The 27,914-nt window shown below is 37.0% G+C and overlaps 1 protein-coding gene across 2 annotated transcripts in view; it reads left to right on the top strand.

Annotated features, from left to right (window-relative positions):
- The window catches only part of COL25A1 (collagen type XXV alpha 1 chain), a 527,832-nt gene that overhangs the window by 473,366 nt on the left and 26,552 nt on the right, over nt 1-27,914 (top strand). The window contains exons 21-31 of one of the 2 annotated variants that reach the window (XM_004380232.2): nt 97-165; nt 971-1,015; nt 2,766-2,810; nt 3,928-4,005; nt 10,064-10,087; nt 10,713-10,757; nt 15,467-15,511; nt 18,028-18,108; nt 18,931-18,993; nt 19,620-19,670; nt 22,354-22,380. In XM_004380232.2, the coding sequence (XP_004380289.1) occupies nt 97-165; nt 971-1,015; nt 2,766-2,810; nt 3,928-4,005; nt 10,064-10,087; nt 10,713-10,757; nt 15,467-15,511; nt 18,028-18,108; nt 18,931-18,993; nt 19,620-19,670; nt 22,354-22,380 (573 nt within the window). Of the gene's footprint in view, nt 1-96; nt 166-970; nt 1,016-2,765; nt 2,811-3,927; nt 4,006-10,063; nt 10,088-10,712; nt 10,758-15,466; nt 15,512-18,027; nt 18,109-18,930; nt 18,994-19,619; nt 19,671-22,353; nt 22,381-25,904; nt 25,986-27,914 lie in introns of both variants that reach the window. The other variant, XM_004380233.1, reaches the window with a different exon arrangement.

Here is a 27,914-nt window from a genome sequence, read left to right as displayed (position 1 = left end):
TAACTCTCTGCTTTATTGATTGTATTTAACTCATCAATTAATCTACAGGGACTAGCCTGGGGGATTTCCATTTACATATTGTACAATTTGTGACAGGGCGAACGTGGGGAGGCAGGGCCTCCTGGAAGAGGGGAGCGAGGGGATCCTGGAGCCCCTGGACCAAAGGTTAGTCATTCTTACATTGGAAAATAACATTCTTTGGTCTGGAAAGGCGTGCCGCTTGCTTTAGAACATGAAACTAAAATAAAATTCCTGAACAGGTACTAACCCATCAAAATTACAAATGATTTATTGAAACGTATGTCACTTGGTTCTTTTCAAAAATGATTTTACAGTTCAACGTTTCCAGTTTAGTCAGTGTTCTTTGGTGAACACATTTAGTAAGACATCCAAATGTTAAAGGGGAGCTCTTGTCATATTAACACTTTATCACTTGTGTGTTTTAAAACTTACTGAGAAAACCCTGTTGATATGCACTGTGTTAGTTTCTGTGGCAACTTGATGATGTGCAACACCTTGAAAATATTAGAGCTAAGGATTTATTTGACTGTTCAACCTTTATTCAACTAAGCTTCCTGCAAACTAATGTGGTAACACTTTATTTTAATAACCCATGTTAGAGACGAAGGAAACCATTTACTCTTTGATGAGAAGGAAATTTATGCAGACAACCATTATTGAGACTAATGAGAATAATGCGCAAAACTTTTCCCCATCCACTCATGGGAGGGCAGTCTTCAGAATTAAAATGAAATGAAGGCTGATGGGGAAACTAGAGAGTGGACTAATTACACATGGTTGATAGTTACATTTAGTGTTGTAATAACCGACAGACAGAGCCATGTACTGAGGCAATTGAAATAAAGTGTTTCCATTTTTCTTCATTATTCTGAGTTGCTGCTAATTTCTTTTTTCTGTTCTTATCTCCTCTGTCATTTCTCTTTTGGATCTTCATATTCTCCTGTAATAGGGCAAGCAAGGTGAATCAGGAAGTAGAGGCCCAAAGGGGTCCAAGGTCAGTAACAAGGCGGAATACCCATTTTAACGTACCATGCGGCCATCAAGAGCTGTGCTTTTTGCCTTTTTCATGTTTTAGATTAAACTGTTCCACACACTGGCATTGTAAAAATTTCTTCCCTATGATGATATCTCAAAAACAATTGGTTTGTTCCATCCTGTTTGTTTTTGTGTGTTCTTGTACTTTCTATTCTTTAAAAGAACTTGAATTTCCTGTTTCAGAAAAATTGCTTCTTCTTTGGAAAACATTAAGTACTTTATTTAATTTAAATTATGTACTGTATAACCTTATTTTTTATTCCCAGGCTATCTTTGTGATAAATCTTCAAATTATACTTTGCTTTTAAGTTATTTGACTCCCTCTTTGCATTAAAATTTTACCAGCAGTGGAAATTCTTCCCTTTACCATGCTCTTTATAATATCTGCAATAACATATATACTGTTAGCAGAATTATGTTATTTAAAACGAAGTTAGCAAATAACATGGAAAAATGAATGCAAAAATGAGGAAAACAGAGACTGCTTATTAATTCTCCATTCCATAGTAAATTTAATTATTATGGTCAATGTTATTAGTATAATGTGGATAGAAAAAAAGTATAATATAATCCTTTTTCCTGTTTATCTTCACTGTTCCCTACCCAGTTTATAGAAATATATAGTATATGTATAAAGACCTATAGAAATTCTTTGAATTCCATATAGAAAACATACTCTATAAATTTAAAGCAATTGTAAAGAAACTTCAGATCTTCACAAGTTGAAACCTCTTCTCTAAAGTTTTGAATTAGACTTCTGAGAATTTTGAGTGTTCCTGGAGCCGGGCAGGTACAATTTGGGGGTTGGACTATTGCTGGTGTTTCTCAGCCAGGGTAATGGCACCATAAATGGAACTTCAGACATTTTCATATTGCACTGAGAAAAAGAGAGCTGGGGTTTTCTCTGCCCCTGACTTTCAGCCCCACCAACCTGTTCTAGCTACCTGCTATCTATCTACTCCAGCACCTTCTGAAAGGTATAATACCTATACCTATAACCTTTTCTTAGGAGTCCCTGGGTAGTACAAATGGTTAACACGCTCAGCTGCTAACTGAAAATTTGGAGGCTCAGATCCACCCAGAGGTGTCTTGGCAATCTACGTCTATGGAGCACAGTTTCACTCTGACACACATGGGGTCGCCATGAGTCAGAATTAACTCAACAGCAACTGTTTTTCTGTTTGTTTGTTTGTTTGAACTTTTCCTCAATCACCGTCATTAGAGGGAAACCTAGCCAGTGACCTTTCCCTTCTAATTCTCCACAGAAGGAGCTGTTCATTCCTTTCCTGATTATCTGTACTTTTCTCCTCAGAGAATAAACAACCCAGTTGCCTGGCTCTTTTTTCTCTTTGCCCCAAATCTCTTCATAGAAAGCCAAGAACATGGCTTAATGTGGAAGACAAAAGCTTACTTTGGGCGCCATAGGAACCATTTTCTTTGATTTTGAAGATCCTACCTAGTGAGGGAGTTACCGTGTATATTGTTGTTCTAAGATGTTCTGTTATCTGAAATGGGGAACTTTAATTCCCTGCAAGCTACATCTTAAAGAAGCATTTGCCATTTTGGTGGTGGTGGTGGTGGTAGTTTTCCACGTCAGAAGTTTATATTAAAGGTGCTGCTATAGGGTATACATATATCCTTAGATTTGAGAGATTTCTAGACTGTTGACCTCACTATTAACTGTGTTTTTCTCTTTTCTCTGGGGAAAGGGTGATCGTGGAGACAAAGGGGACTCTGGAGCCCTGGGACCAAGGGTGAGTGTACCTTTCATCTAAGCTTTTGCCCCAGATTTAAAGAATGAGTCTGTGTTGCTTTTCACAAGGCACCTGGACTAAAAAATGCCCAATAATAGCAGTAGAGGCCAACTATTGTAATTATTTCTGCAACCTCCCCCTTTTCTCCTTCCTTTTTTATTTTTGTCGCTGGGAGCAATGAGTGTGGGGATTCTAACACATGAAGTAAGTTTCCTGAGAATTTCTAAAGATCTCACCCTGTCTACTTTCCCTCTGCTACAGTCATCCAACTAAAGTAGTTTTCATTTTGCAAGTAATCCAATTATAAAAGAAAGAAATAACCCATATATTCAAAGTCTTTTTAAAAAACAAGCAGGGAATTAGGACATGACTAATGGAAATTAAGTGGCAGAGCTAATGACTAGGGTAAAAGTCTTAAGAGAAATATATATTCTCCTTTTTGTTCCCTGTTTGGTTTAGTTTTAATGAGATTCTATTCCAAGCATTTCCTACAGAACAATGTTCTATCCTCTTAAAGGAGTTGTTTACTTGCCATCGAGTCAATTCTGACTCATGGGGACCACATGTGTCCGGAGTATAACTGCCCCATAGGGTTTTCAAGGCTGTGACCCTTCAGAAGGAGATCTCCAGGCCTGTCTTCTGAGGCACCTCTTGGTGGGTTCAAGTTGCCAACCTTTTGGCTAGTGGTCCAGTGCCTAACCATTTATGCCACCCAGGGACTCCATCCTCTTAAAAGAACGAGGAAGGAACTTGTTAGGTGTAGATGAGTAGAAAGAGATTAGGAGTTGCTTTAGTAAATACGAGTAACACCAGTAAGATTTTGCAAGTCAGGTTAGTCTATATTTTATAATTTTCAGAAAACAGTTGTGGAGATTAAATCATATCTTTCTTAACCAGGTTTCATATCTTTGACCTACTATAGATAGACAGTTAGAAGTGATTTGCCTCCTTTGAAATCAACAAAATTTGAACGTAGTTATTCTAAAATGCAGTTGGGCCTTAGTAGGGAAGCAGTGATCAGAGAGAGCTAAAAGTTGCTATTTCTGTTTTTTGTCACAGTCCCCTCTATATACCATCCTGATTCCCATCATTTTTCTTTGGTTGGTTTTTCTCGTAGGGTCCACCTGGTCCAAAAGGGGATCAAGGAGCCACCGAGATCATAGACTACAATGGCAATCTCCATGAAGCCTTGCAGGCAAGTGACTGCTCCCCTCCCTGACACAGACAGAGAGTAACCTTGATGAGCATCTGTGTAATGGGTGTAGATATTAGCTTCCACTCCTTCTGATCTCTGAGGACTCCACTTTGCAAATCACACCTTCTCCCTGTTCTTCCGATTCCAGCCCTTTCTCCCTGCCCTAGTTTATACCTTTATTTCATAACATTTTCAATCTCTCCTTTTCAACACCTTCTTTCCCTTCTACCTTAACTATGCTTAATTTAAGTATTTTCAGGCTTCAGCTTTGTGCTAGTTTGACTAAGCTTTGCCTCCTTGCTTGGAGAGGGGGCTTAGCAAAGCAAGTATGCATCCTGTGGAGCTGGAGCTGGAGCAGGAATCAACTCTCAGCTCTCCTGCTTACTAAATGTGTGCCCTGGCCAAATTATTTAACTTCTTGGTGCCTGAGTTTTCTCATCTGTAAAATTATGTTATAATAGTAGCAACCTAGGGTTGTTGTGAGTAGTAAATGGCTAAAAATATGTTATGCACCTAGAACAGCACTTGGCACATAGCAAGCCCTATGTAAGTGTTTTCTACTACTGCTACAATTCCATTTTTTTTTATTCCTTCCATTAATAACAAAATCCATTGAGTATGTGGCTTGTCTTCACTACCTTTGCTTCCCATTCATCCTTTCCATGCTTAGACCTGGTATTCTACCTTCTATCATCATTCTGTTGAAACTGTTCTTACAAATGTCCACAGTAACCTCAAAGTCAAACCCATTGTACCCAGAACCCTTGACTTTCTGGGACATTTATACTAAACCACCTTCCTTTTGAAAATCTTTTTTTTTTTTTTTAACTTTAATTTCTCCAATTTTCTTCTATGATAGATCCACTCTATTTTGATATTTACAGTTTCTTGGGCTATTCCCTAATTTTTGGTATCTTCAAGTCTCTACTATTTTCTTAGTATAATCACTTCCTTTGTGCTTCTTCACCATATGGCCTCCGAAATCTTTCATCTCTAGCTCTTATTTGCAGGTACCTCCAGCCTCCAGACTATTTCCACTATGGATGCACCATTACTCCATCAACTTCTACCACTACACACAATTATACTAATTACTTTTCTTACCTATCCAACTGATTGCTTTTCTTAACTAACCATCTTCTGTTTGTGATACCATGAATATTTGAATTTCTTGGGATAGAAACGTCAGAGTCATTTAATACTATTCTTGTCCTTCATCCAATACATCTCACAAGAATGCTATCTCCTCTTTCAGAGTATCTCTTGAGGTGCCCCATTCTCTGCATTCCCATCACTAGGCCCACATCCTATTTCATGCCTAATGCTGCAACAACCCCTTGACCAATTCGTCTGCCTCTAGTGCCTCTTTACCCTTCTAGTCCATACTGTATATCACTTCAGAGCTCCTAAACTATCATTATTTTATGGCTCTAATCTGCTTAGAAACCTCAACAACCCCCTGTTGCCTGCTATATCAAGCCAAAACTTCTCCATCTGACCTTTAAGGCTCTATAATCCTGTCTTTCCTGTGCAGAATTTTTATTTCTCCATGTCACAGTTTCCACTGGAGTAGTCATTTTTATCATAGCTCTGCAAATCCCTCTCCCCTTTTTCTCTGAGTTCATTCTGTTCTTCCTTTCTTTCACCACCTAAATCCTATCCAGCAATCCATTGCCGCCATCCAGATAAGTTCTTCCTCTTAATCCTTTTAACCATTAGACATCAGGGCACAATAGTTTAACACTTAAACCAGAACCAAACCAAACTCGTTGCCCTCGAGTCAGTTCTGACTCATAGCAACCTTGTACTACAGAGTAGAACTGCCCCAAAGAGTTTCCAAGGAGTGCCTGGTAGATTCGAACTGTTGACCTTTTTGTTAGCAGCCATAGCACTTAACTACTACGCCACCCAGGGTTTCCAGTTTAACACTTAGTTGTTCTCAAATTGCATAATTGATTTTAGTCTTGCCTCTTACCAAATTGTAAATTTCTTGGTGAAAAGAAACATGTTGTATGCTTATTCTGTATCCCTCAAAGTGCCTGACACAGATCTGGGCATATAAATATTAAATAAACTGTAATTGGTAGAATGAGTGATTATACTTAATTCATACATACAAGCATTTCTTTTGCTTGAAAGCCAAAGAAGTTGTTTTAAATATTCCTCTGTGATTTTGTGGTCTTTGGATTATTTTTCTGTTCTTTGATTTTACTAACATTATCTAATTATGGTAGCTCTACATTTCTATAAGTTCCTTGCTACCACTACCAATTTTTAAGTAGTAAAAAACCAAAAACCAAACTCATTGCCGTCGAGTGAATTCCAACTCATAGCGACCCTATAGGACAGAGTAGACTGCCTTATAGAGTTCCCAAGGAGCGCCTGGTGGACTCAAACTGCCATCCTTTCGGTTAGCAGTGGTAGCACTTAACCACTGCACCACCAGGGTTTCCTTAAGTAGTAAAGCATCTATTAAATCATTTTTACAGAATATATCTCCAGCTCAACCTATTTTTCTGTTCTTTTCATTCTCTTTTTTCTGGTAAAATGTAAAGAAAAGCATTTGTCTTGTTTGGAGGAGTGTTGCTTAGGCAGTATATTCAGTCAATAGCTTGAATTAGTGTTCCTCAGCATAAGTGGATTAGACTTCAGCAGTAGTCTCTGGACTATTCTCAGTTTCCAGAACCAGCTTTCTAAATTGTTTCCTTTCCCTGGCAAGTTGATATCTGTGTGTGGAGAGAGAGACAGAGGCAGAGAATACAAAGTTTTGGTACCTACTGTATTTATAAAGTTCTTCTAAAATAGAGGGACACTTTTTTTAAACTTGATATTAGCAATGTTGTTAAGTTTCCCTCAACCTACTGCCAATGGCTCCATAATTCTAGCTACCAATTTAAGAGGTATCCATTCTTTTACCTCCCAAAAAATGCTCCGGTATTATTGACCATTTTCTGAAAAATTGTGAAAGAGTTTTTAGAGCATTCTTTGCATGAACAGAGCCAGGTGGGATCAAGCTACCTTTAGCCTAAAACTGAAATCTGTTTTGATCTCCCTTCTGCTAACTAGCTGAGTCATTTTGGGGGAAGTCACTTGATGTATCAATACTTCATTGATCTCACCTGTAAAATGAGGCTGTTATCAGAATAGATGTTTTACATGAGTCCATTAAATCTAATATTACTATTCTTAAGGTTATATTTTTTTAATGAAAGTCTGAACAGTTTTTGCTGATGTGCCTAAAAGCACTATACTTTTAAAAAGTTTGCCACTTGCATCTTAATATGCAAAGATATATGTTCTGTCTTGTTTTTGTTTCCCCTCACTTCAAGTTCTACATGACAGTAAACCAGCCAATGTCCGTCCAAGTCAACTAGTCCATGCTTATGTCTCAACCCAAGGATTTATTATTCTTATAGGGTTGCTAGGAAAATTATATGCTATGCTTATAACTAGCTTATATATATATTTTTTTTCCACTTCTAAACTATTTATTGATTTTCCTAACATAGTATTCTGGTGGACTGAGAGTTTCTAATAAAATCAATTAAGCTAAATAGCCATTAGATTGAGAAGAGGTAGTAGACATTTACTCTTCTAATTGTCTAACCAGTGATGGATAGTCACAATTTTGCAGATTTCATTTCATTATTGCTTCAAAAAAATCTGCAAAAATAATCTAAGATAATTAGATAAATAGGAGTGTATTACAGTTATAAAACTATCACATTGGAAATATAAAATTTTACTGTTGCCTTCATCGAAAATTATTTACATGAACATTTGCCATAAGCCACTTACCTTTATTTTTATTCAAGGTGTTAAGTTTCCACAATTAGCAGTAAAACTTCTTGTTTCCTAACTCAAGCTTTTAAATATTCTCATCACCATCTAAAAATAAACCTCTTCTCTAGTGTGAATCATGGGTGATTTTAAGTTTGCATCATTATGAGAAATGAAAGAAAATAACCTAGCTCCAGAGAGATTCATGTGAGGATTTCAAGGAATAAACCACAAAGCAGCCTGATAGGCCACTACTGATTTACAGTTGCTCTAGCTCATGGTTCCCATTTCACTTTATGTCTCACTGGAGAATGTGTCTTTCTCCATCACTACCAAAAATTCTGGTCTTCAAATCGTTACTGGAGTTCAAGAGAGAACCCTGGTGAGTTTATGTAGCTTTAACTTAAAGGAACCAGATACAAGCAGTTCAAGGCAAACCGATGTTTTAAGACTTTTCTGTGTGTCTAAAAATTGGAACACTGGTGTCTGAACACTGCCTAGAGCGGTGTTAAAAACTATACATTTGTGACGTTAGTTTAGTTTGCTGTTATTTGCTCTTATGTTAACTGGATGGAGCCTGCCCTGTACAATTTCCAGGTTGCACAAACACAGTTATTTAACAAAATCATTTAAACATCTGTTAGATACTTCAGTTACCATTAATAATATTCTTTTATTATATAACTCATTATAAAACACGTTGTTATGCTTAACTTTTTTTTTTTTTAAAGAAGACAAACTAACCTCATGTTCTGGTGGAAAATATTAATTTTTCCGTGGAACATATTGGAAAACCTCAGAGTTCAAATTTAGAACTGCCTTTCCTTTCCAAAGTTTTATGATTCTGCTTGCTAGTTAAAAATGCAATATGTAATTGGGAGGCAATGATGAAGGAAATTATTTCTACTCTGTAATTTTTAATAGCCTTTTTTAAATGACTTATCTACATTATAGGAATGGAGAAGTAGCTTTTTCGTAACTGTACATCCAACTCTTGCTCTAGGTGAATCCCTTGAAATAAAGTAAGTGGTGCCTATGTTATACAGATCTGATGGTATAAAAATCTGGGCTCTGCTTTTTTTATAGCATTGCCTCCAGTTTGTGACTGTTTTGCTTTTTGTCTTAGAAGCACTGGGTTTTTTCCTACAATTTTTTCTCTGAAGCTATCATGACCATGACTGATTTTGTCATGGAATAGTAACTGTAACCATTTGTACATAGGGATAAATATGTTGTTTTCTAAGGAATGGTGACATCATGTCACTAGAGATTCAGTTAAGTGTTTGAAGCAAAATAGATCATTTTAAAATTACTTTTTACAACAATAATAATTTAAACAGCAACAACGACCTGTGTCAGAGATTGGAATGTAATAGTGGAAAACAAAAGAATAGTGTGAAACTGCTGACTACAGGTTTACATATAATTGGATAGTGTTTCTCTATGACCAGAGTCCCTGATGGAAAATGTGTTCCCCTCTGTGGTTTCACAAAGTGGTTATGGGCCCAATAGAACTTTTAGCCCAAGACCTAGGCTAGAAAATATTAATACAAAAACGCGATTCATGTATTAGGGATCAGGTGTTTTAGAGAGTCATACTTTGAGAGGGTATATTTGATTATATCACTTTACACTAAGAACTATATTAATTCCATGTCAATTCATGTCTTTGGTCACAGCACCAGCACAAAACAAGTTAATTATAATGCAACAAATGAGCTACACACTTAAAAAGAAGAAAAAGATACTAGTTATGCAGTTGGATATTTCAGTTTTCTCTAATCAAAGTACTTTCTCCAATAGATTTCTTATCAATAGCAAAGTCCATAGTTCACAGTTAAACTGTTGTACTTCTAACGTGCAGTTTTACTAAATAATTTTTCAATTTTATTTTGTTGTTGTTGTTGACAATATACACAGCACAACATAACACCAATTCAACAATTTCTACATGCACAGTTCAGTGACATTGATTACATTTTTCGAGTTATGACTAAATTTTTTTTAATTAAGGTGAATTAAAACTTTGACAGTTTCTTTTTTCTTTACCCATAGATTTCTTTAAACAAAATTCTAAAAATAATTTTTAAAAACTATTTATAACCATACTGTATTTCTTTGAAGATAAGATAATATTTTCTCAGTATCTTGTCAATTCTTTATGAGACATCAGACTTGCCAAAACATATTCTAAAAATTGGTTATTTCAAAAATGTATTATTGTACTTTGGAACACAAAATAGGTAACTTTGTCTTTGTCAATACATTTTCTCAACAGAGGATTACCACCTTAACTGTCACGGTAACTCCTGTTGCATGATTTCTGTGGTTTGTGACTTCCTGTTTGGTGTTGATGCATGCCAGTAATAATGGTACTAACGTAGCTGAAGTTTTTATCTGCTATTTAATTTTGTGTTTCTTGATATTAATAACCTTTAGTGACAGTTTGTCCCAGTTGAGTTGCTTTGTTTCCTTAGTGAAAAAGTTAAAAAAAAAAAAAAAAGTTATTGTTATTTTTCTTAAAAGTCCTCGGTCTTATCTTAATAATATTGCTTTGTCCTTTAGTGTTTGGGAAATCAAAGCCTTCTGGGGGGGATGTAGCTAGAAACATAGATAGTGTTTGTAGGCCAATTCATCCCAAGAAGATGAGTGTGGGACACAGCAACAATTTTACATTGTCTTACAGAATCAGTCTAAAAGCTTCTTATGTGCTATTTTGACCAAAATGGGTTGATACTTTAGCATATAAGTAAGTAGTTTTTATAGTTCTGTAACCTGTAAAATTTTCCCCCATTGCAAATCAATTTTGAGGGATATTTGATTCTGATAGAAACAAGAGAGGTATATAGTGTACTTATTATTTAAAACATGTATTTTAATACATATACCTGCTCCTTTAAAAACTTTTGTGTCTTTTCTTTATTTAGGGTCCTCCAGGACCTCCTGGACCTCAAGGACTACAAGGGCCAAAGGTTATTCTTTATTTCACTCGTTTCCGTTTACCATATACTCATGGTGCAGGGAATCTCATATTAAGTATGTAGATCTTTGAAAACAAACCTTAAAAGATGCTGGAGAAGCTGAGATCAGCAGTATCTCTTAAGAGAGTTAAGAAAAGAAATTGAGATCTGGGCTAAAGAAAAGAGGGATCGGAAGAAAGAAAAATTAGGAAATAAGGGAGAGAAAGAGGAATAGCCTTTAATTTAATAGAGGACATTGAGAAGAAAGAAGGATATTAAACAAGAGAAAAAACCAGTTTTACAAAAGTTATATGTGTAAAGAAACAATAAATGCAATGTATGAAAAAAGAAAATTACTTAAAGAGAAAAGAATTTAAGAAAACTTACTCTGACACTAGGAAAGATCCTTTCCTCCAATTCTTTTGTAATTAAAAACAAAACAAAACAAGGAAAGCTTTAGCATGATGCATTCACAAATAACAATTTAAGAATCATTTTTTAATATCTCTTTATTATGCATATTCAACCATTCTACCATTTGTATCCTCTCTATTGAAACATGCCAATTACAAACAGAAATCTAGAATTACTTGATTATATCTAGAATGCGTTGGTGGTGTTAGCTTTATCCTTCCAAACGAAAGCTTAGTTGCTCAACCATGTTTGATCAATTAACACGTGGCCAGTCACTCTAGATTTTCAGAATAATATTTGAGCTGCACGTGTTGAAATATGATTTTCATCATTAGATTTTTGTAGGAGATTGAAGTAGTTTCAAAATTCATCTTTTGTTTATGCTTTTTGAGACCGTTTATTTGCTAAGTCTCTTACACACACACATACACACACACACACACACACACACACACACACACACACACCCACCCCAACTTTTGCTTTCTTCTCTTTCTGAATATTTGAAAACAGAAATCTAGTACATAGTAAAAGTAATTTTTCTATTATATAAACGTTACCAAAAAACCAAACCCACTGCTTTCGAGTCGATTCCAACTCATAGTAACCCTCTAGGATAGAGTAGAGTTGGGTTTCCAAGGCTTTAAATCTTTATGGAAGCAGACTCCCACGAAGCGGCTGGTGGGTTCGAATCGCAGACCTTTCAGTTAGCAGCTGAGCACTTTCACCCCTGCACCACCAGTGCTCCTCGTATAAAAGATACATAGTAAAATATTAAATATTACTGAAACCCTTGCCTATGTAAGTTGTACTGGAGCATAAATCCTCATTTCAAACAGATTCCATGTATAGCATTAGTGTAAGTTTTGGGATATTTAACCCTCTATTTCTCCATCACATTCCGGTCCCTAAGAGATGTAACACAAAGAAAGCTCCAGTCATATACACAGTCTTTATACCTGGTGAGCAAGTTGGCCTGGATCCCTGTTCTTTAATATCTTGGTGAGTTGAACTATACAACCTAGGAGGAAATCTGAAGATTGCCTTTTCCTGTGAGTAGAGTCAACCAAGGTCTAAGTGCCTTGCTTTATCTTCCCTAGACCGTCTGGTCAGCTAGGTCTCCAGAGGCAAAACAGGCCCCAAAGCTGAACACATACTTCATTCTCTCAAAACTTCAAAAGCTTCTAGGACTTTTTCTTTACCCCAAAGGCCTACAGAAGCCCCAAAGGGCAAAAAGGACCACCTAGCCAAAAAAAAAACCTGTATCACTGAATCCTGCATCGTTATTGTTTTATAATCCGTTTATACAATAAATAATTTTTGAGTCTCTACTCTGTGATAAGAACTGTAGGAATGGTTTCAACAGGCACCTTGCAGCCTAGGGAGGGAGACAGGCAAATAAAGGCCCACTTATTAATAAATAGAGTAAATGCTTTGTTTAAGTGAGAGTGGTATGGACATTCATGGGGGTGCCCTTGTCAGTCTTGGTTGTAAAGGATGGCTTCAAGCTATAACTGAAAGACAGGAAGATGAGCCAGATGAAGTACTAGACAGGTGGTATGGGGAGAGGGGGTTAGTCAGATTCCCTTACCCCAGAACCCTGCCATCCTTCCCATTATACTATCCCCCAGCCCACCCCACATATTCCCATGTTGTTTTTATTAGATGCCGTTGAGTCAATTCTGCCTCATAGCGACCCTGCGTATAACAGAAGGAAACACTACCAGGCCCTGCGTCATTCTCACAATCATTGCTGTGTTTGAGCCCATTGTTGCAGCCACTGTGTCAGTCCATCTCGTTGAGGGTCTTCCTCTTTTTCGCTGACCCTTTACTTTGCCAAGCATGATGTTCTATTTCAGAGACTGATCTCTCCTGATAAGGTGTCCAAAGTACATGAGGCGAACTCTCACCATCCTTGCTTCTAAGGAGCATTGTGGCTATACTTCTTCCAAGACAGATTTGTTTATTCTTCCAGCAGTCCATGGTATATTCAGTTATCTTCCCCAACACCATAATTCAAAGGCATTAATTCTTCTTTGGTCTTCTTTATTCATTGTCCAGCTTCCCCATGCATATGAGGCAGTTGAAAATACCCTATGGTAGTCCTCAGAGTGACATTTCCCATACTGATCGTATAATTGAGATCTTGAGAGCAGAAAATAAATATGCCAGTTTTGAAGTCCTAAGAAGATGCATTCTTCTACGTCCACTTAAACTTTACCATTTATACACTTTCTCTGTCATTTAGCTGAATTAATCCTTTATGCAGTCGATAATCTCTCCTTGGGAAGATTGGGATAAATGGGGTGGGATGTGGCTGTGACCAAGAATCATGAAACTCAACCTGAATCAAGTATAGAACCCATTCTCCCCTCAGAACTCCCAGTCTCGGACTGAATGGGAGCTTATATTCAGTTAGCATTTCTCCCTCCTTTGTCAAACAATGATTGTTTGATTTCTTAAACACTGAATAACTCTGTATTAAAAAAAAAATTTTCTTTGAGGGGTGAAGGGTAGATAAATGAATCACTCATGAATTGTGTTTCTCTTTAAACTCTCATGGGTCTCATTTTCAAGGTAAAAGCTTAGCGAAGCAATCATTACCAAACCCAGAGTGCTGACAAGTATTTAGACTCTGAATAACATGAGGGCTTAGCCAGGTGCATCCAACCTCAGCAGACTTGTTTGTGGCAAAATGAACTTTGCTGCTACCACAAAGAACAGGAAGTCTGAAATAGGGAAAGACTTTTTTTTTTTCCTTTTTTTAATTTTATTTGCTTGAAACCACAAGATCATGCCTTCTTTAAACATTGGACAGCTCAAATTTCATGCTGTGGCCCATGGCTCTTAAAGTTTTTACCAGGGAAAGGAACTCTAGCCATTTCAACACTGTGGTTTATAACATCACCAAACAAGCTTCTCTTGCAAATACAGCCCCATGTCAGCTCCCTTGGAACTCCCGGAGACAGGCCACTCATACTGAGAAGAGCTGTTTTTTCACAGTTTCCGCAGGAATAGTTGTAACGGGATCTGGATAAATGCCACTCTGACATAAAATAATATCTAGCCTTTTAAATTTGTTTGTTCAGTACCTTTCAAATTGAAAGGTGACTGGACATTTGTTGTTTGAATAAATTTCTAACAGACTATTTAAATTTGTTTTTAATGGGAATGTTTTAAGTTTAAAAAAGAAACATAAATCTGTATATTTTCAGTGTGTCAAGGACTCTAATAAATCATAACATGAATTGTAAATTTTAGTTCATTCCTAGCGTAGTATAGGAAATTGAATTGATCCAGAAGTAATTTTATATGTATTAGGATATTATCTGATTTATTATATCCTTCAGCGAGGCTTTTCTTGGAAATAGCACATTCCTAATGATTATGAATCTGTTCAAACTGTGCCACTTAAAATATTGTTGTACATTCTTGAGAGTTTGCATTTTATTCTTTCTTAGGGTAATGTGTATTTTTTGCTTTTTTCTCATACTAGGAAATAAGAAAAATTGTACAGATTTTTTTAAGAAGAAGAACATTAAATGAGGCATATAGGTTGTTGCTATCGGTTATGGTCAGTCATCAAATAATCTCTATCAGTTTAGCTTTACCCTTGTTGTTTTGTTGTTTTTGTTTTATTTGTGTCTCACGCGGGAGAAAAAGTAAACACTGGATCTTGGTTACACATAAGTATTATTATACATGATTTTCAAGAAAATGTTACTTCACTGAGTTTAAAAAGACTAGACTTAATGGTTTGACTGAGACTGGAGGGATCCCAGAAGACATGGCCCCCGGACTCTCTGTTGGCCCAAAACTAAAACCATTCCCGAGGCCAACTCTTCAGACAAAGACTAGACTGGACTATGGGACATAAAATGATATTCGTGAGGAGTGTGCTTCTTAGTGCAACTAGATACATGAGACTAAATGGGCAGCTCCTGTCCAGAGGTGAGATGAGAAGGCAGAGAGGGTCAGGAGCTGGTTGAATGGACATACGAAATCCGGAGTGGAAAGGAGGAGTGTGCTGTCACAGTATAGGGAGAGCAAATAGGGTCACATAACTATGTTTAGATTTTTATATGAGAGACTAACTGGAATTGTAAACTTTCACTTAAAGCCCAACAATAAAAAAAAAAAAGTTATTTCACTGAGTTTAGACATGTGCTGTGATGTAATAGAGTATTCTTGGATTACTGTGCATTTGCCAAAGGGCAAATCACACTTCCAACCAGCATCGTTTTTTATTTAGTGTGATTTGCTACCAATGATAAATGAAGGCAAGCCAACCCTTTTTATCTTAACAGGGAGAGCCAGGATCTCCAGGAATCCCAGGAGCTGATGGAGAGCAGGTAATTTTCAAAGAAATATACTGACATTTAAGGCATCATTATTCATTTTATTATAGGTTTAGAGCCAAAAAGATATGAGTATTAATATGCTATCCTTTTTTTTTTTTTTACCATCTATTCTATAGACTACATTAACTCTAAGAAGCAGCTGTGTTAATATTAGACATTCGTTTTCTTCACAGAAAGACACAAGCTATATGATGCTTTAGTTTTGTTCTTAATACTCCTTATCAATCCGCCAATGGCTCCTCTGGTTTTTTAATAGCCTATAAGATCATTACCAATTTAGTAAGAATAACCTGATTTTTGTCAGTGAGTACAAATAATTCAAGATTAAAATCAGAGATCATAGTTTCCACAAAAGTAGATATTGCTTATATGTTGTAACTTTTTTCAGTGGCTTCCCAAATAAAAATTGCACCTAATTTTCTAGTTCCTTAGAAAAGACAAGCAAGCAGAGCACTTATAGCTTTGTGGAGTATGGCAGTATCTTAAAAGGTGTCTCCTAAAACAAAGGTCTGGAAACTTTTTTTTTATAAAGGGCCAGATAGTAAATGTTTTATGCTTTGCATGCCACATATGGTCTCTGCTGCATTTTTTTTAACACCCCTTTAAAAATATGAAAAACACTCAGGTCAATACAAACCAACCATGGGCTGGCCCATGGGCTGTAGTTTGCTGACCCCTGCCCTGAGAGAATCTGCCCAAGGGAAAGTGGACATGACTGAGAATTCAGAATCGAATCATATGGGTTAGTTTCAAGATCTTTGATATCTTATGACCTTCCATTATTTACCCCAAAAGTGGCTAAAATCAAGACAATCATAAGAAATCAAGAGGATTCTTGATAGGAATAATGAAGATTTTACTCCTCAGGAAAACATATTAATAAGAAAATTAAGTTTAGAAGAATTTTTTAAAAATATGAGTGGTATGTTGAAATTGTATGTCACATAAAATGAACATGTGATATTTTAAAAAGAAAAATACTTTAAATGATTTGCTATATCAATCTGAGATCACATGAGAATTTTTTAATTTGGCTTTCTTACTTCCCCCATGTTAGTCATTATAAATGACATACATAATGAAATATTCCATGGCCCCTAATATACAATAGCTGAGAGAGGGCAGGTATAGGATTTATAAGGTCTTCTGTCATTAAGTCCAATGGGTTGGCTGTCCCATTGCTCTTCATCATTAGATCCCTAAAACCAACCAGGTTCTGACTGATCCATAAGATCCATCAATCCATTCAGATACCCTCCCTCCTACCCACCCAATGGAGGATCTGAACTAAGTGCTGTGGAATAGATATAGGTAACAAGACACATTCCTGTCCTCCAGTAGTTCTTAATATAGGAAGGATGAACAGGTGTCTGCAGCCTGGGGGCCCTTACTGTGGTAACTCTGATCATCTTTGCTGAAGAATGGGTCATCTAGTCATATTACAGTAAGGTTCCTTGCATGAAGATGCTTACCAATATAATTAATTTCAATATTAGTCTCACAAAATTCAGATGAATTAACATTCAAAGTAAACATGTACGTTCTTCAGTGTAAATGGGAACGCTCTGGAAAGCTGAAGTATTTTTAGCATTAATTGAGCATTATGTGCAGTCAGTGATTTACCTGTCTGTAGACTGGACCAGTGAAAAGTGATAGTGATCAGAACTTCTGCCTGTATCTAAGGGGACAGGAGGACACGTTGGGTGGAGTCGGGAGAAATCTATGTGGACCTTTATTATAATTCTAGGTCCTAGTTCAAAATGTATGTTGTACTGTTGAGAATTAAATCCATTAAATTGTTTTCAGGCCTGGTGAGATAGAATTAGCTGCCAGGTAAAAATAAAGAATCAAGGAAAAATGATGGCATGAACCTAAGTTCATGTTTCTCATTTTTAATAGCTGACATAATAGAATTTAATCCCTTTCATTACAGAGGGAAACCATACTGATTCAATGTAGAATCGATGTAGAAGGTTGCTGTAAGAAATAACTGTACCGTAAAATGAGAATCATTACAGCATCAACCAGATGCTGTCAAGTTGACTCCAACTCACGGTGACTCCCTGTGCATCAGAGTGGAACTGTGCTCCACAGGATTTTAAATGACTGATTTTTCAGAAGTAGATCACCAGGACTTTCATCTGAGGTGCCTCTGGGTGGACTCAAACTTCCAGCCTTCCATTTAGCAACTGAGCACTTTAATCACTTACACCACCCAGGGACTCCCGTTTTAGCATAGGACCCACTTATTGGCAAAATTGATCTGAAATTCTGTTTTACCTATAAACCAAACCAAACCCCTTGCTGTCAAGTGGATTCTGACTCATAGCGACCCTATAGGTCAGAGAAGAATTGCCCCATAGGGTTTCCAAGGAGTGGCTGGTGGATTCGAACTGCTAACCTTTTGGTTAGCAGCCGTAGCTCTTAACCACTGTGCCACCAGGGCTCCAAAGGATATAGCTGTTAGGGGTCAGTATGCTTCTAACATGAAACTATATCATTTGTAGGGGTTCAAAGGCTCAAAGGGAGACATGGGGGACCCAGGTATGCCAGGTGAAAAAGGAGGAATTGGACTTCCTGGATTACCGGTATGTTTATACTTTGTATGATGTGTTCTTCTTAAGATGAATTAAATAATCAGAACACAGTCATATATTATTATTTGCTGTCTAATATAGTGGTTCATATAGTATTTTATTTTGAAATAGTTGCGGTATTCTTGATTATTTACTCCAACTGGGGCACTAGAAGAAATTATAAAGCATCTAAACCAAATAAATTGTAAAATAAACCTTCATGTTTTCCTGAATTATTTTTAGTAGAAGATAGTAAAATAAATACATTTAGCTTCTTTAACTTGGCAATGTAACTGATCATTATAAAATAAACCATAATCGAAAAAATAAAGTAAAAATTTTGAAATGAACTGCTCTGAAAAGTGTAGCCTTTGTATGATACTATGCAATGGTGTTTTAATGGTTTTTTTCTCTCTGATTCTTACCGAGAATTTGGAGGGAAAAATGTAGCACTGCCCTAGATATTTTTTTAAACAGGGAAGTATATAAATAAATGTCAATAAAATATAAAAGACTTATCTTTGCTGTTTAAAATGCACACCACCATAAAAAGTATAACACTTATATATTTAACACTAAGTAAGTTTAACCAGTTAAACCAAACACAGTTGTTACTTACATTATATTTCCACATATCACCCACAATCCTAGGGATTTGGGTAAACTTGCTATTGTAGGCTAAAATGCAAGGGAATAAATCCTTTTTTATATATCATGTGTATAATATTATAAAATTTTGCAACAGGATGTTGGGTTTGGGGAGAAAATTCAGTTGTTTCTTGCACTTTGGAAATGACTTTCACCAGCTTAACTCCGCTTAATGATTATTTGTAGGGTGCCAATGGAATGAAAGGAGAAAAAGGAGACTCCGGATTGCCAGGTCCTCAGGGTCCCTCCGTAAGTCCGGGTGGCTGAACTGAAAAACCCTGAAACAGGCCTATTATTGACGTAGCTCACCCTGTGCCAGATGACTTATCAACGACAGAAAGACCGCGGACCTCTTGGTTTGTCAAACTGTGGAAGAAGTATTTGTCGGCCTTGTACAATGAGAGACAAAGGGTCTCAGAAGCCTGGGTGGAAGCAGTTTTTCAGAGGGCTGTCTAATCCAGAGGAGAAAATCAGTGGTTTTCCCACAATGCTTGTGGGTAGAGCTCTGTCAGTATAGAACACACATCCTTTTTTTCTCCAGAGTTCTGTTTTTGCTTCGTGAAATATTTGAAGGTTTAATAATGGTTGTGGCATTATAGCATTTCTTGGTAATCGGTTGCTTCCTTGTAATGTATTTTTTATTTATTCAGGCTTTTGTAGAACAACTGTATTTTTTCAAGGTTTTTGGTGGTGGTGGTGTTGCTGTCCTTATGAAGGAATTTCTAAACCTAGAGAACAAAGTGCATCACTTCTTCCAGTATCCTTTTTCCTCTGCAGCTATTAATGGCCTTAGCAGAACCCCAGCACAGGAATCGAACTCAACTGTCTTATCTCAGTGAAGTAACCAAATCCATGTTTATTTTTTGGACATACAGATCATAGGCCCACCAGGCCCACCAGGTCCCCACGGCCCACCAGGCCCCATGGTAAGTTCCCCTTTTCATCCAAAATGGAATCATTTGTTTATGAGTATGCTACCAGGGAAAACATGAACACATCCCTCAAAACAGCCAGCTTGTGTTTTGAACTGTCCTCTGTGGAATGCATGGAAAATACGAGGTGTTCTGAAATACACTGACTTTACAGTGTTGTCTTTTACTCCATATGTTGGAAAGAGAGAGTAGTTTTGCGATAGGAGAGATGAGGAACGAGTTGGAGCTGGCAAGTTTTACTCTGACCTTACCCTGTGAGTACTGGCAAAGGTTTTAACCAATCACTTCTCTAGTTTTTTTTTTTGTTTTTTGTTTTTGTTTTTTTTTTAGTAGTAAAATAAGATGAATCATAGCCATCAAGTAATGTTTCTAACCAGCTTTGGAGTTTGAGGTCTTTTAATGAAATAATCCATACGAACATTTACAAAATAATTCTGTAAAAAGTGAAGCTTGCTTCCACAGAGGTCATAGGTTACCGGGTCCTTCCCTTTTCCCTTTTATAGCACCGTGGTTGCTCCATTGTTCCAGGGTCAGTGTTCACTGCATGTGTCCCCCAGTGACCTGTGAAGTCAAGTCACCCCGCCCTCACAGAACTGAGGTCCAGTGAGGAAGGTAGCCGTTACCTGTGCCGTTGGGTCGATTCAGACTCGTGATGACCCCATGTGTTACAGGGTAGAACTGTTCCCTCGGGTTTTCTTGACTATAATCTTTCCAGAAGCAGATCACCAGGCCTTTCTTCTGCAGTGCTGCTGGCTGGGTTTGAACCAGCAACCTTTCCATTAGTAGCCAAGTGCAAACTGTTTGCACCACCAGGGATTTTTTAGCAAGTGTTAATTCCCCAGATGTCTTAACTAATGACTGTTGTGATAAGGCTAGAGTGCTTCAGGGGCTTGTGACTGAATAATAATGCAAGGCGGACGGTCTATAAGGTCGCATTTGATGGCTCAGTAAACCAGATGGCTTCAGTCATACAGATTAAGTAAATTGTGATCACTCTTCTTCCTGCTGGGCTCTAAGAAAGAGCATCAGTAGAAGGCTTTAAGCCACAGAGCCTAGCTCCAGATCCAGTCACTATTTCTTAGTGCCATCTTTACTTCATAACACAAAACAATTACAATAGATTTTATTTTCTTAAATCGAAACAGCTTATTAAGAATTAAGCAAATAACCTACTTTTGGCTTTGTTATACTCCCTTCACTTAGGTTAAAAGGTTAATAGAAAATGTTTCGTCCTGTTCATATGGTAAAATTAATTAGTTTAACGGAATTTTAACCATTATTAAAACGAGATAAGAATAATTGATAAAGTGACTTCCATTTCCTGAAAATGTTTATCCACAAACTTATCTACAGGGAAAATATTATTCTCATATAGACATATGCAACGAATATCCATGCATTGTTTGATAAGGAACTTTTTTTCTGGTGTGGTATGTTTCAGTGATGAATATTAACACACTCCTTTTTCCAAATAATTTATTTAAATCACTTGAAAAGTTTAAAGCAATTCACAGTACATTTCAATTAATTTTGCTTGACTTGTTAATCTCTATATTTAAGTTTACATGAAATACATGGTTTTATATTCTCATCCATGCGTACATTATGACTTCGTTCCATTTATAAACAATTGTTACAAGAGCTTAAAGAATTCATCATTTGTAGAGATAAATGTATTCTGAATAATAATGCCTAGCCCCCCTGTATTAGAATCTTTTCCTTAATCCTAAATAAGGGTCCCAAATCTGAGTGTAATCTCCCCGCTGCCTTCCTCCTTTATATTTCTCAGTACTTTGGGTCTGGAGGAGTTGGTAATGGAAAAAGTCTCCCCTTCTCAGATACTTAAAGTCTGGAACTTCTCATTGGCAAGTTAATGACCTTTAAGTCCTACATCTATTCCATTTAAACTTACGAAGCATCTCATATATTCCACCCAGATAAAAAATGGAAATTAAGAAATAGGAGTAATGTGGGTTCAAAATCCTATTTTTTTCTTTCTTCCATATAAGCCCTCAGATCTCCTCCTCCCTGCTATATATACTTAGCAGTCAGAATTGCTGTTAATGAATTTCCTGATCACAGGAATCAGGGACCGATTATCCAACACGTAAAGTAAGCATGGTACTTATCTTGCTTACCAGATTATCTGTAGTGAACGATTTCATATTTTTTTACCACATCCAAGATTCTGCTTCAGGTATGGCTGGCATCTGCCTCTCTCCTGACCACACAGCACCTTCCTAAAGAAACAAAGCCTCTTTTCAAATGTACAGTCCCTAACAGGGACAGATGACCCAGTCAGCAAGGTAAACACGGGCTTGCTTATGCTTACTTCCTAATCTGTAGGGAACAATTTCACATGTTTTTCACCACATCAGAAATTTAAATTTACATCAAAGATGTGGTGAAACCCTTGTGAAATTGTTCCCTACAGATGAGGAAGTGAGCACAAGTAAGCCTGTGCTTACCTTACTTGTTGGGTAATCCGCCCCTGATGGAAATCCAAGAGCTGCAAGGAAATTTCAGTAGGTCATAAAGTCTGCTCTGCTTGCCTCTAGCTATAGCTCAAACAAGAAGACTCTTGTTTCATATCTCTTTTGTTGTTTTATATAATATTCATTTCTTCTGGGAAACAGTAAATCAACTCTTAAGTAAAAGCTGTGTTTTCCACTTTTAGGGACCCCATGGACTTCCTGGACCAAAGGTAATCCAGCAAATCCCTTGATTATTTGATTTCTGTTTCCTTGTTAATAATCATGGAGAAGCATGACTGAAGCATGTCTGTCCCGTCTTATTTCTTTGTCAAGTAATGTTATTAATCTTTAAGCCTTTAAGCATCCAGATATTTAAATCTCACAACACAAAATGATTCACAAAGAAATTTGAATGATGTCACCTGGAGAAAAATTATTTCTTATTTTGCCTTTTTCCTTGACACTATGTAAATTTCTTAAATTATTAATCATAATATACTCAAAATCAACTATATAGACGTGAGTCTGATTAGGTTATCAGACTATCAGTCCAGATGTTCTTTTTAGTTATGGTCTCTTTAGTTGCATATTTGGATATTATTAATTGATACTTCTTGCTTGCCATGTACTGCTGCATTTAAATGCTTTGACTATCCAGCATTTTAATGTTGTGCTCCCTCAGAGGTCACTGATCTAGAATGGGGTAGGGTATATCAGGTGTGCTATGCTGGGGAAGAGCACATCATAGACATATATTGTACTCTATACACTGCATTAACAAGAGAATAGAGAATAGCCTGTCCTTATCAGAACTAGGGCAGCTGGCATTGTGAAGATAGTCTCAGCCTGTTCTTGGGCTTTGTGTAGACTGAGAGATATTAAAATGAGGATTAAAACGAGCCCTGAAAGACAAGCTGCTTCTTCCTGGGAGCTTATGTGGTGAGATTCTAATCTCAGCTTTGCCACTGACAGGCTGTGTCACTTGGGCAGATTACTTACCCTCTCTGAACCTCTGTTTACTCAACTGGGTAACTTACCTCATAGTGTTATTGTGATAATTTAATGAGGTATGATTATAAAACACAGCAAAATATCTGATGCAGTTATTGCTAAACACCCAATAAATGGCAATTGTTACCGTTATCTTGTGATTTGATGCTTTGTTTTGAACAAAAATTTGAGGGTTAGCCTCAAGGCTCATTGTGAGAAGATTCAGGAGCCCCTGAGAACCCCCTGGTAGTGAGTTGGTACATTTAAAAGGGAGGAGGGGGGACATATAAATGCAATGTTGGCACTAGGCATCAGAAAGCCCAGTCTATCCTCTCTTCTGGCTCCCCTCTGGTGTACCTAGCTGTCGGAGTGGCAGCAGGTATTGGTCTGACTCAGGAACCCTGAGTTTCCTTCTCTAGGTCAGGCAGGTGCTCACCCAGAAATTACTATTAATGAATTCTTTAGCACAGAGGAATCCAAGAGCTGGCAGGAACTTTCCGTAGGTCATAAAGTCCACACTCCTCCCTCTAGCTATAGCTCAAACATGTCCCTTTATTCTTCTTAGAATGTGGTAATGCCAGAAGCATTGATTAGAGTTTGGGGAATCAGTACTGTTCCGGGTGTCAGAGGAGAGAAAGTCACCTATCAACTTTGTGACCTTGGTAGTTATCTAACCCTCTGCCCACTCTTGGGTTCTCTTTGGATTGTAAGGCACCACCTCAGACTAGCCTAATCATAATGACTGAGGTTAAAGCCCCAAGACTGTGTGTTTTAAATTCCATAAGTGATTCTGACACACCACCCCCATGGGTTTAGGAGATGCCCAAGCTCCTCTGGATATCTAAAATGCTATGATTTATTTTGTCCACTCTTAATTTCAATTGTTACTTAAGTCAGATTTAAGAAGATGATAACGCTAAGACTTCATGGATTACCTATGCTAGTCCTTTGACATTATAAATGATAAACTGTAGGCCCAGGAAGGTTAGATTAATTGCCCTAAGTTACACTGCTAGTTAACAATAGCTCCGGGACTAGAATTTAGGTCCAGACCTGAAGTTAGGTCTTTCTGGCACTGGATTTGATTGTTTATAAACTCACCCTCTCAATTAATGACCCCTCACTGAAAAGTTTCATGACCTTCCAAGGCTGCCCTGACTAGTCATCATTTCAAGGCCACTTGCTGAAATTCCATGCACATGCAAAGCCCATCAATCTCAAGTTTAGACCAATGAATTAAAGTTGATTATTGAGCTTTGGCCATGGAGCCCTGGTGGTGTAGTGGTTAAGAGCTTGGCTGCCAACCAAAAGATTGCCAGCTCAAATCTACCAGCCGCTCCTTGGAAACCTCATGGGGCAGCTCTACCCTACCCTATGAGTTGGAATTGACTTGATGGCAGTGGGTTGTTGTTTTGTTTTTTTTTTTATATTGAGCTTTGGCCATAGTCTCACACTGACTCTGACTCAGTGGCATTCCCGGTATCCTACCTTACCTATCAAAGCTCATTTGGATTTCCTATAGTAGTAGCGCTGCAAATATAGCTTCAAAATCCAGAAAATCCACTGGATCATGCCAGTGTGTTCATTACTTTGTGACTCCTTTGAAAGTTCAAATGTTTATGAATATCCAAATAGTCAAAAGTTCCATGGATAAATGTAGTTCAGTGTTTCCCAAAATTTCCTGATGAGAAGAATCACCTGGAAGACTTTTCTTAAATACCCATTCCTGTGCTACCATGGTCTGGGCAGGGCTCTGGACTCTTATGTTTAACAAGTGCCACACTGATTTTCATCATCAGGCAAATTGGAGATATACTGCCCCATTTAATGCCTTCTGCCATGTGAGCATAATCTTCCCATCCCACCCCACCAAGACACTATAGGGCATCTGACTCCAGGAGTACCTTCCTTTCACAAGTCTTTCAAGATCTTCTTGACAAAATTAATGTCTGTACTTAAAGGATGGTAAGTGTACAGGTCAGAACTCTCTTTAGCTCTAAGAGGCTGCTACTGGTGAAAAATAGGTGTACTGTATTGCTACATTTTTAACAACAGTCAAGAGACTCTATCAGTTACCATGGTTTTTGTAATGTCACCTTGAGTTAAATTCATACCTCCTTTTCTCTAACACTGGGCAGACAGTAAAACTACTTTTAAGTTCTTTGATCTTCATATTCTCTTCTGGGATTGGCAGTTGGTTGTCTACTGTATTGATTAATCCATGTAGGGACTTGCCTTGGCAATGTTAGTGAATGATGACTTGGTAAATGGCATTACTTCAAACATCAGCTCCTACATGCTCAGCTCATTCCCCTGGGCAAAATGCTTAAAGGCTTAAAATATCTGTATATAACACTGTCCTGCATATTCCAGTTTTCCATTCCAGCAGAGTGGGTTTTTCCTACTGAACCTTCCTCAGCACCCTCCACTCTGAGTGTCTTTGATTTACTTGGTCACAACACTGTAGTATAAAACCAATATCCTTTAGATATAATTCAAAAATTCAGGAACTCGGTCATATATATCTAACACATTTTCTCGGGAGTTTTGCTTCCCAAAATGTTATTTAACTGTCCATCTCAGTTTATAATTAAAAAAAAAATCAAACTTGAATTAATTTCTTGAACCGATGCAAGATGACTCTAGCGTGGCTTTGCTGTTACCTAAAACTGGAATCTGCAACCATTTCAGAGACTGGCTCTCTTCTCTCCCAGTTTAAAGACCCATGATAGCAACCAAAATCGGCATTTGCTTTTGCATTTAGGGTGAACCAGGGTTAAATGGTGTTAAAGGATTGAAGGGTGAACCAGGTCAAAAGGGTGACAGAGGACCCCTTGGTCTTCCAGTAAGTAAAGAAAACTTTCCATTTCAGTGCAAATCTCAGATTTTTCCTTCTACCTAAAGTAACAACTCTGGTTTACTCCATAGCTATCTTACTGTTGAGATTTCTGTAAGTGGAAAACATGTTATGTTAGAGCAGAGCTCAATCCAGTTTTGTTTTCTCTGGTGTCTGCTCTTGTGTCAGGAAGAAGATCCCATAACAAGCAATGCTATACATGTTCTGTCATTCTTCAATTACATACATGCCAACCTTCCTCTTCTAGGGCTGAAAATTTTTCTCCCATCTCCCTCCCCTTTAAAAAGTATTGTGCTCATTATTTCATAATTTCTCCCAAATGCTTTCATAATTTAGTATAGTTTAAAATCCTCTTTCAATTGCTTTTCCTTCTTCAGTACCCAAAACTGTAGCCCTCTGTTGGTGGCAAGTATGCAGTTGGTCATCATTAATGGCGTGGGGTCAACTGGTCCCCGACACTGATCAGTCATATTGTGTTCTAAATGTTTTATGTTGTTTGTTTTGGAAATGCCCCGTCATGAGATTCTTGGGGCAGTAGTGGCTAGAATAGAAGAAATATTTTGCAGTTGTTTAGAAATTTTTAGTTTTAATGAAAAAGGGATTTCCCCTTCCTGCTTTTTCAGCCAGCCTTCTTTCCACAACAACTAAAAAGGGATTTTAAAAAATGATTATTGAATGTAAGACTTTAGTTTCAAGATTTTACTTTGCTGTCTATTCAATAAATGAAGATAAAAGTCAACGAAGAATGTTATACATTACATTATTAAAATATTACAGAAAATCACTAATAGAATATCATTTATACACATATTTGAAGTGAAGGAAAAAAAAAATTGGTGACCACTTACTTCATTTCCCCATGGGTACTATAAGGTATTAAGGTATTTCATTTGATATCCAGTCCTTTACCCAGATCAGTTACATAGTAGATGCTCAATATTCATTCATTTACTGAAAGAGTAAATAAACAAATGGATGCTATAAGCCTTGTATTAGAGAACAGGTCAGATAATACCAATACAATCAATGGACCACAGGCATAAAATCTCTATAACATATGTGAGTCATTTATTCAGTATTCCGGGTGGATATAATATTATCAGTGAAAGATTTTCCCCATTTCCCCATTCAATTTCAGATGTTCGATTCTCGGTGAGTCTAAAGAGAGTAAGAAAAGGAAAAAGAAAGATTACATTTTCTATTTTATTTAAACTTTCAATCTGATTTCTTTCAAGTTTGCCTTAATTTCTAATTTTGGACCAGTGCCAATTTTTATGCACCCTTTAGCCAAAAGTTCATCTATGTAGCATTAAATAAGCAACAGCAGCAACATAAATGTTTTTTTTATTTTAATCATTGCTAACTGAAAATGTATTTATGCAGTTATAGTATGGATCATAATAGCATTCTACAAAAGGAATTTTAAAATAAAAAACTAAAAATATCCCAAATATATAGGGTATAGCATCATTGGTAAAGCTCACAGCTGGAATAGATTTTTTTTTTTCACTTTGTATTATTAACTGCATCTGAAGTATAAAATGGAGACATAGCTCTGCAATCCTGCCAAGAGCATTTATAGGGCCAATGTGTTGTCTTTTTGAAATCACTCGATTTAATCTGTATTTTTAAAGAACTATAAATAAATATTTGAACTTTGAGATACAAAAGCTATATCAAAGAGGTAATTGTGCTGCTTCTTGAAACAAGCATTGGAAATCTGCCATTTTTTTAATTCTGCCCCATTGATGTATAGTGTAGAGCTCAAGATAAAGAAAAACATCGTACATTGCCTGAGAACCCAGCTAGATTTTTAAAACATTTCTCATTCAGTCTTTGATGCAAGGATTATTTAAAGTGAAATGAGGAATAATTTAGTTTGGGACAGTTAAATTTTTTGTCTGATCTCAGGACTCC

The sequence above is a fragment of the Trichechus manatus genome, unplaced genomic scaffold (genome assembly GCF_000243295.1).
Source record: "Trichechus manatus latirostris isolate Lorelei unplaced genomic scaffold, TriManLat1.0 scaffold00071, whole genome shotgun sequence".
NCBI classification, from domain to species: Eukaryota; Metazoa; Chordata; class Mammalia; order Sirenia; family Trichechidae; genus Trichechus; species Trichechus manatus.
The sequence above is the reverse complement of the archived record's forward strand: the minus strand, read 5'-3'. Positions and strand labels throughout refer to the sequence as shown.